Here is a 13,723-nt window from a genome sequence, read left to right as displayed (position 1 = left end):
GCGGCGCCGTGTAACGGCGCTTCGGGGCGGGGTTGGACGCCAAGGGTGGGCGGGCGGCGGGGCCGCGGTCCGTGCAGCACCTCGGGGCACTCGGGCGCTGCCGTTAAACACAGGCAGCCAGCACCTCGTACCCTCCCCGATCTCCTCGTGTTCGTTTGCTTTGGGTAACGTGAACCAGGTCTCTCCTAGTTCGTTGCCAACCACCTCTCCTTGCCAGAGGCAGCAGAACATGGCCCTGACCTTGGCAGCGCAGCATGCTCTCCTGCTGCAATCCATTAAAACCCCCAAAGCTTCAATTTTCCATGACGCTTTCCTATGCAGTGTCGGAGGGAATCGCAGTCAAACAACCCATCTCCATCCTACCACGTTGGGCAGTAGTTCTGTGTTGGTTGCACAGGCGCTTAACCACGTTTAAAAACACGTAACCTTGCATCGCATGCAATGTGTGTAAAGAAACTCCAAACTCAGTAGCACTGATGCACAACCCAAATTTTAATGGGGAGCCTGCAAGCACTCGCTTTTTTGCAGACATTGCTGCAGCCTCCTGAGACTTAATCATTAAACTTTGCACCTCTRTTCGGAAAATTTGGGACACAGCGCTGGCCACGCACCACCCAGCAAATCCAGTTGCTGTTAGGAATGCCACTACGCTCTGCAAAGAGCCCTGGCTTAGGAGGAGTGTGCTCCCTGGGCTTAGGCTAAAAATTCAGGTAAACAGAATATGTCAGGAATTTAGGTTAAACTCAAAACAGATGTTAGTTCTGAAATTTAGGGACTGCAAGGAATTTTATCTGCTTCCCCCAAAAAATGCCCATCTGTCCCAGCTGTGTAGCAAACCTACACAGAAGGAGTCTCTTGGTTTACAAAACCCTATACCCCCAGCTGAGACAGAGCACTAGACTCTGTTTGGGCGTAGAAAAGTGCAATATTTGTTGAACAAAGGAGAATTGGCTGAATCAGAAATAAAAATGGTTGGGTTGAAAGGTTTTACATTTGAGTCTCACATGTATAAAGGTGGAAGCTCAGAGAAAAGTCTATATTCACTGCAGTGCCTCTAAAGAAKTTTTCCGAGGAGACTGGGTTTCTGTCATCTGAAACACTCCCAGCAAGACACTGATGCTGGAAATCCTACAGCTAGCGGGTCAGCATTGAGGGGGTCTCTCTACCTTTTTTAAATGGGATCCAACTGCATTAGACTAGGATGGAACCTGATTCAAATCTCATTAGGAAGAGGGATAACTATAAATAAACAAGATTGCCTTCATTGCTTGGGTTAATTCACCACCTGCAGTTCAGTACCCTTTCATCCAGCCGTTGCCCGGGTGTTCAGCCAGCCAGCTTGGAAAATGACCTAAGGAGACCAAATTCTCAATGTTCCTGTTTTTTATGCATCCCGTGACGCAGGAGAGCTTGTTCCTTTYTACATAATAGAGCAGGAACAAAGGAAAGGAGTCACCTATTTGCAGCTGAGCTAAGGCACTAAGGATATAGTAGGTGAAGAAAGGAGAAATACAGTGGGAGGAGGACAGCTTCCCAGCCATACATCCCAGATGATCATTGTACTCTTTGCTCAATTACCTTAAAAAAAACACATTTTTTCTGTATAGAAAAGGATGACCTAGTACAGTATTGTCATATCCCTGTTGGGGTTTCATTTTAAGGTAATTTTGCTGTTCTCCCAGAGAGATTTGTTTCAGATATCGAAGTCACATGAGCTGTTTCTAATGCGAATTTTAGTGAATGCAAACAGAGTTGTCTGAGCAGTTTTGGCTCATCCCAGCTCTGCATGGGAACTATTTTGTTGGTTTTCCCCATGATTTTTTTTTTTTAAAAAAGCCTGTCTCTATCCCTTTTTGGCATGATACTGAAATAAGCCATTGAACTGCTCTGACCCTATGGGTGCAGTCTCTCTCTGTACTCAGCAGAGATGTTCCTGTCGTCATCACAGCTTGATAAAGATTGATGGCTGATTCATCTTCTGCCCAGTGTCACTGAGGGGGAAAACGCTAGAGATGGCTACATCCACAATTCCTTGGCAGAGCTCTGCATACAGCTTCCTGAGACAAGAGAGAAAGAGAATAAGACGGTAAACCGGCAGAACCCCCATCTCTTTTTTTTTACCCAGATAGGCATTTTTCCAGCAGGAGCTGCAGAGTGACATACAGGAGGTAGCTGGCATCTCTTCAGTATCCTCCCCTCCCACCCCAGGAACTACTGTCTTTTTCAACTAGCCCCCATTTCCAACATTGCTCCCTGCCAGACAGGATCACAGAAACTAAGTTTACTGTCAGACCAAGCTCCTAAGCAGAGTATCTACCCTCTCCGGCCCCAACCTTGAATCACTATAGGATGCATGGGCATGAGCTGAGTACCCCCTTCACCAGTCTCCCAGCTCAGGGACTCACAAGCATCACATCAGATGCTGTACATTGGGGACACCCCCCAGATGGACTGCTCTGAGGCAAGCACAGTCTGAAGAAACACTGCACTGGTGTGCAACTGCACACAATAGCTTGTGGGCCAGGCACAGAGATTCTGCTGGACCCCTCTGGAAGAGCTGGATGTGTTTATCCATGGCAAGGTTGATGAAAAGGGAGAGGCAAGACAAGGTGTTTGAGAAATGAGTTAACAACAGCTTCATTTTCTGCTGAAGAAAATACATGTGTAATCTCACTGAACATGCTAGCAGCTGGTATTTTTTAAGTACCAAAGCTGTCTGTACTAGGATTAACAGTGTTCTTCACCTTGTGCGGCTGGGGCTACATGACAGCTTGTTTTTTGCTCCTGGGAACATTACTGTTTTCAACAGCCAATTTTTTCTCTTAAATGGGAACTGTGTGATATAGGTGCTATAAATTAGAACAGCTGCAAGAGGTGGAGCTGCAAATAGCCCTAACCTGGAGTAGCTGCTTTCAATTACTTCCAAGTGCCCATGTAGGCACAAAGCAAACAGCACATTGCTGCAACCAAAATCCACATAGCAACTGCCCCTGCAACAATCCTTAAAAAAATTCAAGAAGTATTTCAAAGTCTGTAAGAAAATGGCATAGCAGGGTGAGTCTCCCCATCTTTTTTTTGATCTAGGCCGTGTTAAGCTGCAGATTGTTGATGCTAACTAGACCTTGACAGATTTCTGAGGAGTGCTCATGTTATCAAACCACCAGCAATTGCTTTTTCATGTTCTTTGAGCCTGAACACTAAGAAAACCATTCAAGGATTTGGACAAATTTCTCTTTAGCCTCAGTTTTCAAAAATTACTTTAACTGGGTGCTGATGCTAACATTATCTATCTGCATATGGAAGTCAAAGAGAATGAACACACAGGTAACAGTGCTAACATTATACAAGGTTATCCTCAAGAAAAAGGAGAGAGGGAGTAGAGGGGGATGGAGCAAGTGAGAGGGTGAGGGAAAAGGAGGAAGGGAAGAGGGACAGAGAGTAAGGAAAGGAGGGAGAGAAAGGAATCATCTGTCAAGATCCAGTATCTGCCACCAGAGAGACCAACACCTGGTCAGCAGCTTTGGTAAGTCTGTGTGCAGGTTTATTAATTATCAGGGAGACATATCAGACCATGCACAGCCTGTTCTATTTTGCTGGGCTTGTATACAGTATAGATGCTGATTTAGCAAAGATTTCTAGTCTCTGTATCTTCTGCAGTTGTCTCCATCACATAATACAGCAACTCCTGCTGTGCCAGTGCAAGTAAGTTCATGGCCTCTCTGTTGCTGGTGGAAGCTTTGACCCAACATCTGCAGCATCCACAGTGTGCTTGGGTCCTGCTCCCTGCAAACTCAGTCATTTGCTTCCAACAACTGTGATTTATGCTATTGATTGTGTTCAGTGAAGCCCAGCCACCATTGGCTCCATGAGTGAGATTAAGAAATGACCTGAGCCCCCGGCTGTTAAGTCTGCAACTTACCTTCAGCTCAATAGTGCCAATAAAAAGGACCACAGTTACATTCAAATCCATCTGTCCAGAAACTGAGGATAGGGCTCATCTCATACTGCAAAGAAGCCAGATTCCAAGCAGAGAGATAAGAGCAACAAACCAATATTGACCAGCACTTAGAGCAATTTCTGGAATGGGTTAGCCTGGAAAACTCCTCTGCCATTCACTTTTTTCCACCTTTTTCACTTGGAGTTGGAACCCACCCACGTTTTTGGTGAGCTGGGTGACACAGTATTGTTATACTGCGAGTATATTACAGAAGCTAACTACTCACTGGGCACAAGCTGGGGCCCCGTTGACCTCAATCAGCCAGACTTTCAGCTCCTCATCAACCATGAAGTCAAAGCCAAAGAGCTGGAAGCTCTGGTAGTGAAGATGCTTTGTGCTGATTGCAGGTTCTATACACATAAGGCAGCTTCTGCGAAGGGAGAAACAGAAACCCAGGATTAAAAATCCTCCAGCTGTATCAGTCGCACTGCAGCTTCCAACGGCTATGCACAGTGCCCTTAAGTGGAGGGGACCTCTCTTGCCTTGGGACTGGCCGCAACATCAAGTGGAGGGAGCAATGCTCTCTGCAACGGACACATAAACAAGCAGGCAGTGCCCCTCTGCAGCCTCATTAGACTTGGCTTGTGCTGTGAGTCCTCAGCATCTTGGAGAACGTAAGGGACTTTTTCGTTGTAAGCCTTTGTAATAAAGGCATATTTGGAAGACTGATAGTTGCATGTCATTTACTAGCCCCTGAACTACAAGATACATCCAACACATGTCATGATAACCAGGTCCCTGTAAGTGAGATGATGCAACCATCAAAACACGTCGACAGTCCATAAACCCTTAGATACCCYGAGTGAATTTCCAAAGAGCTGGGAAGCAGCATCCACCCTCAATACTGGTTTAGGCAGGTGGAAAAATAGGATGTGCCACTACAACCTGGAGCAGAAGGCAAAATTGCAAAGGGCTGTACAAGGTCCTGCAGGAAGCTACTGCTCAGAACTCATTTGCCTCTGAGTCCCTCAAAGATTGTGTCATGTCTTTTCAGTGTAAATGACAGCAGTGGAGCTTTTGCAGAGCAAATTCTGCTATGGAGGATCACACTATCACGACCTGGTTTCTCTGTGGCAGCATGATCTCTAAGAGATCTCTCTCTAGGTTTTCCATTTGTGCTCAGGAAGCAGCTGGTAGTGCTAGCCAGCTCTGTGGACTGAACAGGACAAGAGAACCTGTACCAACCTGTTTCACTGCTGTCTGCTGACAGTAGGGGAACAGTGAGATCCTGCAGACTTGGTCCTCTTTCATTTCCCCTATTAAGCCTTATGTCTTTCACCTCAACCTCTGTTTGTCCTGTCTTTCTACCCACTGTCTTCCCCAGCTTCTTGTCCCAGCTGATAAGTCCCATCTCCCTCACAAAGTCATCTGACTGCTGGCAAAACAGAGGCACACTGACATACATGCTTCAGAGCACAGCACCTCTAGAGTCCCTCTTTCTCTGTTTTCATTGAGCAATGATAAATAAAAAAATTAAGCCAGTTGTTTCTGGCTTTATCTTAAATTTATCTCCAGCTCACAATCCATGACGCATGCAACTGAAGCACTTCCCTTGTCTGTCTGCCTGTTAACCCAGCTGTTTCCATACACATTGCTTACTACCTAAGGCTTATGTTCCCATACACAAAAGGCAGCTAGTTACCTTATTATGTGTTTGATTTGCAGTAAGATGCTATTCTCAAGTGTCGTGTTCAGGGCATCCATCAGGTACTGGTTGAACTCCTCGAAGAACATTTCGTTCCCTTCCTCATACCGCCCGTAGTTTTTGGAATATTCCTTTTGAATGCAGTGATTGGTCAAGTGGCAGGTTTTGTCCTGGAAATTAGCACTGTTATATGGTTCGGAAGAGGTCCGCAGGACACCCTCTTTATAGAGGTAGATATTATATTGGTGATCCACAAGAACCCAGCTCCTAGGGGGACAGAAGAACAAGACCAAGTCTCAGTGGCTTAAAAAGAAACTAAACAGAAATGCTAACTCACATTACAAAAGCCATGCAGAAAAGCTCACCTGATGTCGAACTTACGATGCCCTGGCTCCAAAAGTAGAGGCTTCTCTAGATATTTCTGAATCACATGCACTTGTCCCTGCTCATCGATGAAGTCCAGGAGCTCTGCAGCTTCTGAAGAAATCAGAATCCCTTCCCCTGGCACAGAAAGGCAAAGAAAAAATGAGGCAGAGGATCCTCCTACCTTTGTTGGAGCTTTTCCAAAGCCCAAACCAACCACGGCTCTTTCTCCAAAAAAGCCAAGAGACGTGCAAGAACTCACTGCACCAGGGTTGGTCAGTGCAAGAGCGATGCTATGTCTGCATCAGGCAGTATTTCTGCTGAGGGATCTCCCTTTCCCATGCTGCCAGGAGTTTGGCTCCCCAGTGACTGCAGCTAAAGCAGACAGGAACTGCAGGAATGGCCTGCACAGGCTCCACCTGCAGGGGGGTGGCTATTTCGGTGTGAGCGGGTGCACAAGAGGCAGGGATCTTGACAGGCAGTGAAGCAACTGCTTAGTTTGGGGGGATTCTTTTTCCCTTTATGCCATGTCTTCTTGCATCAAGGCTTTGTGGGGGGTGGTTTCTTCAGCACTTTTTGAATTCTGTTTTGTTTTTCCCAGTTTTTCAGCAGTTTGGGGGGCAGGGTTTTTGGAAGTTTGACTGTGGTGTATTTCTTTATTTCATTTATTTGCGGAAGGGGATTTGATCCTTTATTCAGATTTTCTCCACCTCTCAGCTGCCTGGCTGCTTTCTCTGTCACACACTCACACATATATAAGTGTGCAAACAATGTTCCCCTGCTAAGGCCATTTAAGTTACTGTTAAAATGATCACTGAATTAGGCAAAGAACTTTTTCAAAATGCTTATCTATATTATCTGTGTTTTTCCGTGCTGTGAAAAACCCTTCAATAAAGAAGTTAGACCCATTTTTCAGATACTGACAGCTTTTGGCTGAAGCTGTCACTGTTCATTTCTTGCAAGTCCAAATAGGAAACCACTATTGCAAAGCAATGAAAACAGAGTATATCCCTTCTGGGAGCTGATAAAGGGATGGCACAGTGATGCAGTAGGGATGAACCAGCTTTGGTAAAATTATCTAACATCTCTCTGGTACTACATCTAGTTTTCAGGCCTTTAGCTGACCTTCTGGGCTAAAACTGATGATTTAATCTACATTTTGTGCTTACTTTCTGTAGGAAATGCTAAGTGACAAGAGACAAATGCTCTTCAAGGAGGCACCAGTGAGAGACCACTGTTTTGGAGCACACGTAGGTTTTGACAGGAGCATCCCATGAGAGTCACAGCTCCTAGCTGGGACTTCTGAAGGTCACGGCTGAGACAGTCCGGCAGGCACTTTCTACACTTGCTGCTCTGTGCTTTGCATACCTGCTAGTATGTACTCCACTGAGCCTCTTTCCTCCTCAGCATCTTCCACCAAAAGGAGGTACTTTCATCGAAGTACTCTTCTCCTCCTCCATTTTTTTATTTTTTGGAAAGATGTTTTTAGTCCCCCGATCACAGCAGAGCCAAACAAACGCTTGCATTGGTACAACCACAAGGCTATGCGCTGGGAAAAGGAGGGAAGCAACATATTTTTAAACCAGTAGGGCCCACAAAATTTGTGGTGGGAAAATCAGCAGGCATCAGTTCTGCCCTGGAAAGATGGTGAATTGAGGAAGGAGGTTAGCTTAACTGTGCACCAACCCAGCAAGGCAGCAAAGTAGCTTATGTGGGGCCACTGTCCCTCTTCTCAAAAACCTCTAGCCCCAGTTGAAAATTTCCCAACTTTTAAGTCAGAACATCCAAAACCTATAATTTCCCTTTTACTGATGGACAACTAGGTTTCACTAGAACTGTCCAGCGCCAGAGGCTGTCTGAGCCAAATCTGCCTGAGAAATTAACAGCAACAAGCTTTCTTCTTTGTTGGAAGTAATCCCCAGACGTTTAAAAGTGCCATCTGGAAGATTAGCATGAGGCTCCGCTTTCCAGTTTAATTTCCAATTTGGGTTCTGCGGCACACTGATGAATACAAAGAGTTACTTTGCTTTAATTACAAAAAAGAAGGTGGGATCACACTTTAATCAAAGTCTGTGGAAAGTTTAAACCTCTCCCTGCTGCAACAAACAACAGCAATGGCCTTTTCAATTCTGCAGACTGGTTCTTTGCCAAACAGCTAAACCACACAGACAGATTCTCCGTCAAAGGAGTGATGAGCAGACGCATCTCCTCTTCCTCCTTGATGACACTTCTCAGTAACAGAGCCAGGAGAGCAGAGCAATGGAAGAAGCCTGCATGAAGGCTATATCATGCAGTCTCCTCACAGCCACCCCCGGCTTTCACATTCCCCGTTGATTTTTTTTAAAGATTTCATCAAAAATGACTACAAATATGCTTAACATTGCTTGTGTTTGCTCTGGTACCTGTCCCTGAGGCTGGGGTGTAATCTGGATGCATTGAGTTCATGTCCGCCCAGTCAGTGACCATGGTAGGTTACTGGGTGCCAGATATTTGGGTTCAGTTGAAAGAYGAGCAGTGGTATTCTGCCCAGCAGAAATCAGCCTCAGCTGCAGTAGGGAGAACTGGGCTCCCCACCCTCGCTGCTGTCTGTGCTGCCCTCCTCCCCGTAGGCTGTTCTGCTCCCCTCTTCTCCTGCTCTCCACATTCCCCTTGCCTATTCCCTGCTCCCTGCTGCCTTCTCCCTGCAGCAAACCTTCCTTTGCGTTGAGATACATCAGGGGAAAAGGGGGGTCCTGTCATTGCCATCCACATCCTGGACAGCACACACATACCACAATGCATGTCGGGCCCCACGCCACCAAGCAGAGAAAGCAGAGCCCTGAGCTGGCCTGACTGGTACGCAGCTGGTTGGAAAGGCCTTTCGAGACAAGCTAGAGATAAGCTGGACTCAGCCAAACCCCTTGGGACTCTACAGACCAAGAAAAGAGTAAAGAGTAACAAGAAGGGGGCTTGTTTTGCTGCAGAACGAACCTTTGGCACCGGCTGAGGACTTGGCGATCCACACATTGCCTTCTCTGCCTTCCCGCCGCCTGTTGTAAGCTGCCAGGAACACTTCCCGCTCATCTGTCCGTGTGTTGTTTATGAGATGACGAATTCCATTCTGTGCTGGAGCCACAGGAGTCTTCAGGTTTGTTGGGTAAATCACATATGACTCAGGGAACCACGTGCAGGACTCTGATAGTTCAGGGCTCGTCTTGATTAGCCTGGGTAAAAAGAGACAGACCATTAATCTTCAGTGCATCCCCACCTGCGAGGACAAAATTTACCAAGTATAAATTCCTCATTAACTGGGCCCTTTTCTTTGTGATGAATAGCAGTTAGCACGGAGTCTGTGATAACTATTGTATTTTTCTTTGCCCCTTGAAATTAGGGTTTTCCTAGAGAGACCATGGCACCCCCAAGCTGCAGCCAAGCCCCGCTCTTTGAACCAGACCTGCACTTTTTCGTTAAACATTTTGTGGGTATTACGGATATCAGGAAACAATCAGGAAAGAAGCTTACATGGAACTAGAGCTTGTGATGGACTCGCCTGAATTGTCTCTGCACAAGGTCACTGGGGATGCTCCGCACTGCTAATGCAGTGTGAAGGTAAGGTATGCTGCAAACTCTAATAGGTCAGGAAGGAAGCTGTAATCACAGCGGGGAGAAGGGAAGCCAGAGCAGTAATGTTCTCTATTCTGGTGCTCAGCTCTTGATGCCATCCCTATTGAAATCAAAACAGGTTTCCCAACTGTGGATCAAGACCACTGAGAACCTACTGAAGGCAAGGACACAGCCACGCATTTCATGCTCTGAGGTCTCTGGGATCCCTCTTGCATCATGCCCTGTTCCCTCTGGCAGATACGCTCTTTTACAGCTCTGTCTAGAGATGCCAGTGAACTCTCATCATTGGAGGCCAGGTCTGTTTTCTCTCAGAGCCAAGGGAGCTCCCTGTCTCTCTGAACGTTCACTCTGTTTCACTTAAGGTCAGAGCAGAACTATCGACTTGCTGACGCTGTCTGTACACTTGTGTCTCTCTGTTGAAACAGCAGTCAGTCAGTGACACCCTGGGATGCCTGTGTCAGAGGAATGCCATTTGTGGTCCTTTGGGGTTCATAAGAAGCTTGATGTGCTGTTGTGCTCCAGACCACGGGCTGCAGAGAAATACAGGTGGGGAGCTCAGTGAATGTTTGTTTCAAAACACACTGTTCGTTCCTGACAAACACCATCACCACTACGGGAAAAGCACGTGAGGACAGATTCTTTGTAGGGGAAAGAGAGGTCTCGGACCAGCATATGTTGTTTCCAGGAGTCTATCAGCAAAAGGCAGGACAGATGCTAACGTGGAATCAAATGCTTGGAGGAGATCAACAGCTCTGACAGGAGGATGGCCTAACAGTCGCAGAACTAGCACATGGGCTGTGGCCATCTATAGTGACAATTCACCTCCATTTTTCCGACAAGACCCTGGCATGGCGGGTCATGCAGAAAAAAATCCCCAAGCCAGCTCTTCCTGGAGATTCTCTGAGCATTCATTTGGCCAATAAATCTGATTAGCTAAAGGCACATTAGTGCCTCATCTCTGTTTGATATAGAGAATAAAAGGAGCAGGTTTTAATTAAGGTTTTAATCTATTTGTAAGGAAAAAGACCAGATACCTTTTTTTTTTTTTTTTTGATTTGGCTCTTTTCTTTTACTCCTCTCTGCCTGATTCAATACACTCTATTTCAAGCAGATGTAATGCAGGGGAAATAGCATTTCCCCTGAAGTTATCCAGAGCTCTCTGTGCATACAGATAGCAGTGGAGACCAGCAGAGGAGTCTGAAGACAGCATAAGCTACCATAATCCCAGGGCAGATTTTGCCAGCTGTTCTCTGCGAATACCCTCAGAATAGATTCAACACTTGACAACGGTTAGAAGAAAAATTCCTGCCAATCCCACCTAACATTTCAGTAACTTTCTTACTTCACCAGAGACGCTTTGCGGCACAGCTTGTCTGCTCCCCTGTAGTAATTCACCAGCTGCACAAGTCCGGGTTCATGGCCTACAAAGGGAGACAGAGTTGAGACAAATTCTCAATTAATGAAGGAAAAACATCAGCTTGGTGCAAACAACCTATGTAGTTGAGAAGTGAGGCCATTTCCTTGCCCACTGTCACAGACATGAGCTCTAAGCTAATACTGGCTCCTGTATTTTCTTCTTTTTTTTTTAGTTAAGAAAAATCATGCATTTATTCAAGTCTGTTTTGAACATAAACTCCCATTTTCCACAGGAGAATGACTTCTTAATTCACACTGGGAACTGACAGAATCACCCTGGAAATGTTCCCCAATTGCTAGTGGCAGATTTAAAGGTCAGAATTTCAGTTACTCTAAGTGCAGTACAAAGATGCAGGGAAGTGCACGGTGACACAAAGATCACAGCTTAGGAAATGCCCTTGTTTGTCATTTACTGTCAAATCCCCTTCAGGATCAGGTATCATGAAACCTTGGGAAATGTTAAAAGAATCTGAGTCTTGCTTCCCTATGGTAGCACACAGCAAGTCCCCTCCCGAATAGCTGGGGTGGGAGGGGACCTCTGGGGAATCTCTGTTGCTCCAACCTCTGCTTGAAGGTCTTCAGCAGAAGGCCAAGCAGGTCCAAGAATGAAGACCCCACCGGTTCTTTGGGTCTCTGCCTCTGTGTTGGACTGCCATCCTGTGTCCCCCAGACTCTCCTGATGGCCTCTGCTAAAAGTCACTTGATGGCAGCAGTCATCAAAAGAGTAGTGCAAATCTGGGTGACAGTTGTGCAGTCTCTATCACACCACTATGAAGCTGAGCATGTATGTGTGGGGGATGAGTGACACAGCAGGCAACACCTAGGTCCCTGGTGACAACATCTGACAAGAGCATCCATAAAGGAAACATGATACAAAAGTGTTCTGGTATAAAATGATACCTRGGACCAGCAGGATCCCCCAAGCACAACAGCGTGTGCTGCTTCTTCACCTTCTCTTTTCAAACAAATGCTTGTGGGGGTGATTTAGACCCTGAAATAGTTTTAGTTACCCTCCTTGGTGTCTGCCCGGCAGAAAAGGCCTGGAGGAAACGTTACCTTAAAGTCCAGGCAGCTGCAAGATCACAGATACTGACTATGCATTTCAACCCCTAAATCATGGGCCTGTAGTGAGTCGCTATTTTATTCTCTGATCTTTAAATGCAAGATAGCTGAAAAACCCCTTCTAGCCAAAGATCTGTAACTTCAGGTATTTCTGTGTCCAGTACTGCCAAGCACTAATTTCCTGAAAGAGTTTAGTATAAACTGTCAAATTTCTTTCTGTTTCCAGTTTATTGAATTTGGTTGGTTCCCAGAACAGAGGTCCAAGAGGGGAGCCCACTGCTCTGAGTGGCCCATGCCCCACAGTAACCAGCCCCTGTTGTTACGAGTGATGGAGGAACTGGGCCGGTGAAGAAAGGAGGATGGGAGAGGCTGGAGCCTGCTTGGAAACCCCTGCTGTTGGATAAATCCGAGCAGCTTGCAGGCCCACCCCGGGGGTTTGCTGAGCGCCTCTGCGGGGTCTGGGTCTGGCACGGCGGGGGCGTCACAGCCGAGAGGGTCCTGCCGGCTGGCAGACGCCTTCTCCCGAACCGCAGGGGCTGCAGCAGGCCCGCTAGGCGCGGGGCGGCGGGAGAGACCTGCCAGGCTCGCGGCGGCGATGACAGCGCGTCCCCGCGCCCCGCCGCGGTGCAGGGGCCCGCTCGGACCCCTCAGCAGCAGGCTCTCTTCCCTGTGTCCGCCCTCAGCGGGGGCAGAAGGGCCTGCGGGGACAGAGCCGCCCAGCGCCGGCCCCGAAGCCTCCCGCATCGTCCGGAGCTGACGGCAGGCGGACGCACGGACTGGACAGACGGACACCAGCCTCTGCGGAACCCCCCACCCCCCCCAAAAAAAAAAAACGGGGAAAGCCGGGGGACAGCAGCTGTCCCCGCCGAGGGCGGGGGCTCCCCGCGCAGCTCCTTACCGAGCCGGCCGAAGGGGAGCCGGTTCCTCTCGCCCAGCATGAGGTTGAAGCGGGGGTTGTCCCTCCTGAGGCGCCGCCAGCGCCCCGTGGCCAGCAGGAGCCGCGACACCTCGGCGTAGACGCTGCTGTTCTCGTCCCGCACCACGAAGGTGTACATGGCGCCGGGGGTCGTGGTGGTGGTGGGACACGCGAGATCCGGCCCGGCCTCAGCCCCGCGGCCCCACGGGCTCCTGGCGCCGGCCCGTGGGGCCCCGCCGCGGCCTAGGCAGGGCCCTGCGCCGCCACCGCCCTCGCCCGGGCCCCGCCGGGCTCCGCATGGCCGCGGAGGCCCCCCCGCCTCTGCGCGCCGCGCCGCAGCGCTGAGCTCATCGGGGGCGGGACCGGGCGGCGGCGGCGGGCGGGGGGCGGCGGGGCCGTCCTGCCCCCCCAGGCGGGCGGGGTGTGGGGGGAGTCTGCCCCGGAGTGTGTGTGTGGGGGGTGATCCGGCCCCGGGGAGTGTGTGTGGGGCTGCACCTGCCCCGTGTGTGGGGCTGTTCCTGCCCCCGTGTGGGGGGGCTGATCCTGCCCCACGTGTGGGGCTGTTCCTGCCCCCGTGTGGGGTGATCCTGCCCCGCGTGTGGGGCTGCTCCCGCCTCGTGTGGAGTGATCCTGCCCCGCGTGTGGGGCTGCTCCTGCCCCGCGTGTGGGGTGATCCTGTCCCGTGTATGGGGCTGCTCCTGCCCTGCGTGTGGGGCGCTCC

At 48.9% G+C, this 13,723-nt stretch overlaps 1 protein-coding gene across 1 annotated transcript; it reads right to left on the bottom strand.

Moving 5' to 3' along the window:
• Positions 1-471: 471 nt before the first annotated feature.
• Positions 472-13,381, bottom strand: TTL (tubulin tyrosine ligase). The gene is made up of 7 exons (XM_085315245.1): positions 12,985-13,381; positions 10,951-11,029; positions 8,976-9,208; positions 6,008-6,143; positions 5,640-5,909; positions 4,224-4,367; positions 472-2,057 (listed from the first exon to the last, which is right to left on the bottom strand). Exons 1-7 carry the CDS (start codon positions 13,139-13,141, stop codon positions 1,943-1,945), a joined length of 1,134 nt encoding a protein of 377 aa, XP_085171371.1. The 5' UTR covers positions 13,142-13,381; the 3' UTR covers positions 472-1,942.
• Positions 13,382-13,723: the final 342 nt, after the last annotated feature.

This window comes from Rhea americana, unplaced genomic scaffold (genome assembly GCF_003343005.1).
Source record: "Rhea americana isolate MKP2758 unplaced genomic scaffold, rheAme1 scaffold_424, whole genome shotgun sequence".
NCBI lineage: Eukaryota > Metazoa > Chordata > Aves > Rheiformes > Rheidae > Rhea > Rhea americana.
Note: the sequence above shows the minus strand (reverse complement) of the source record. Positions and strands in the feature narration are given on the sequence as shown.

What these genes read in the sequence shown, in the direction of transcription:
- TTL (XM_085315245.1), bottom strand. Translation starts at nt 13,141, where the DNA reads ATGTACACCTTCGTGGTGCGGGACGAGAACAGCAGCGTCTACGCCGAG. An exon ending in GCTCCCCTTCGGCCGGCTCG is followed by an intron (nt 11,030 to 12,984) that starts GTAAGGAGCTGC and finishes CTCCCTTTGTAG; the next exon opens with GCCATGAACCCGGACTTGTG. An exon ending in CATCGTAAGTTCGACATCAG is followed by an intron (nt 5,910 to 6,007) that starts GTGAGCTTTTCT and finishes CTGTCCCCCTAG; the next exon opens with GAGCTGGGTTCTTGTGGATC.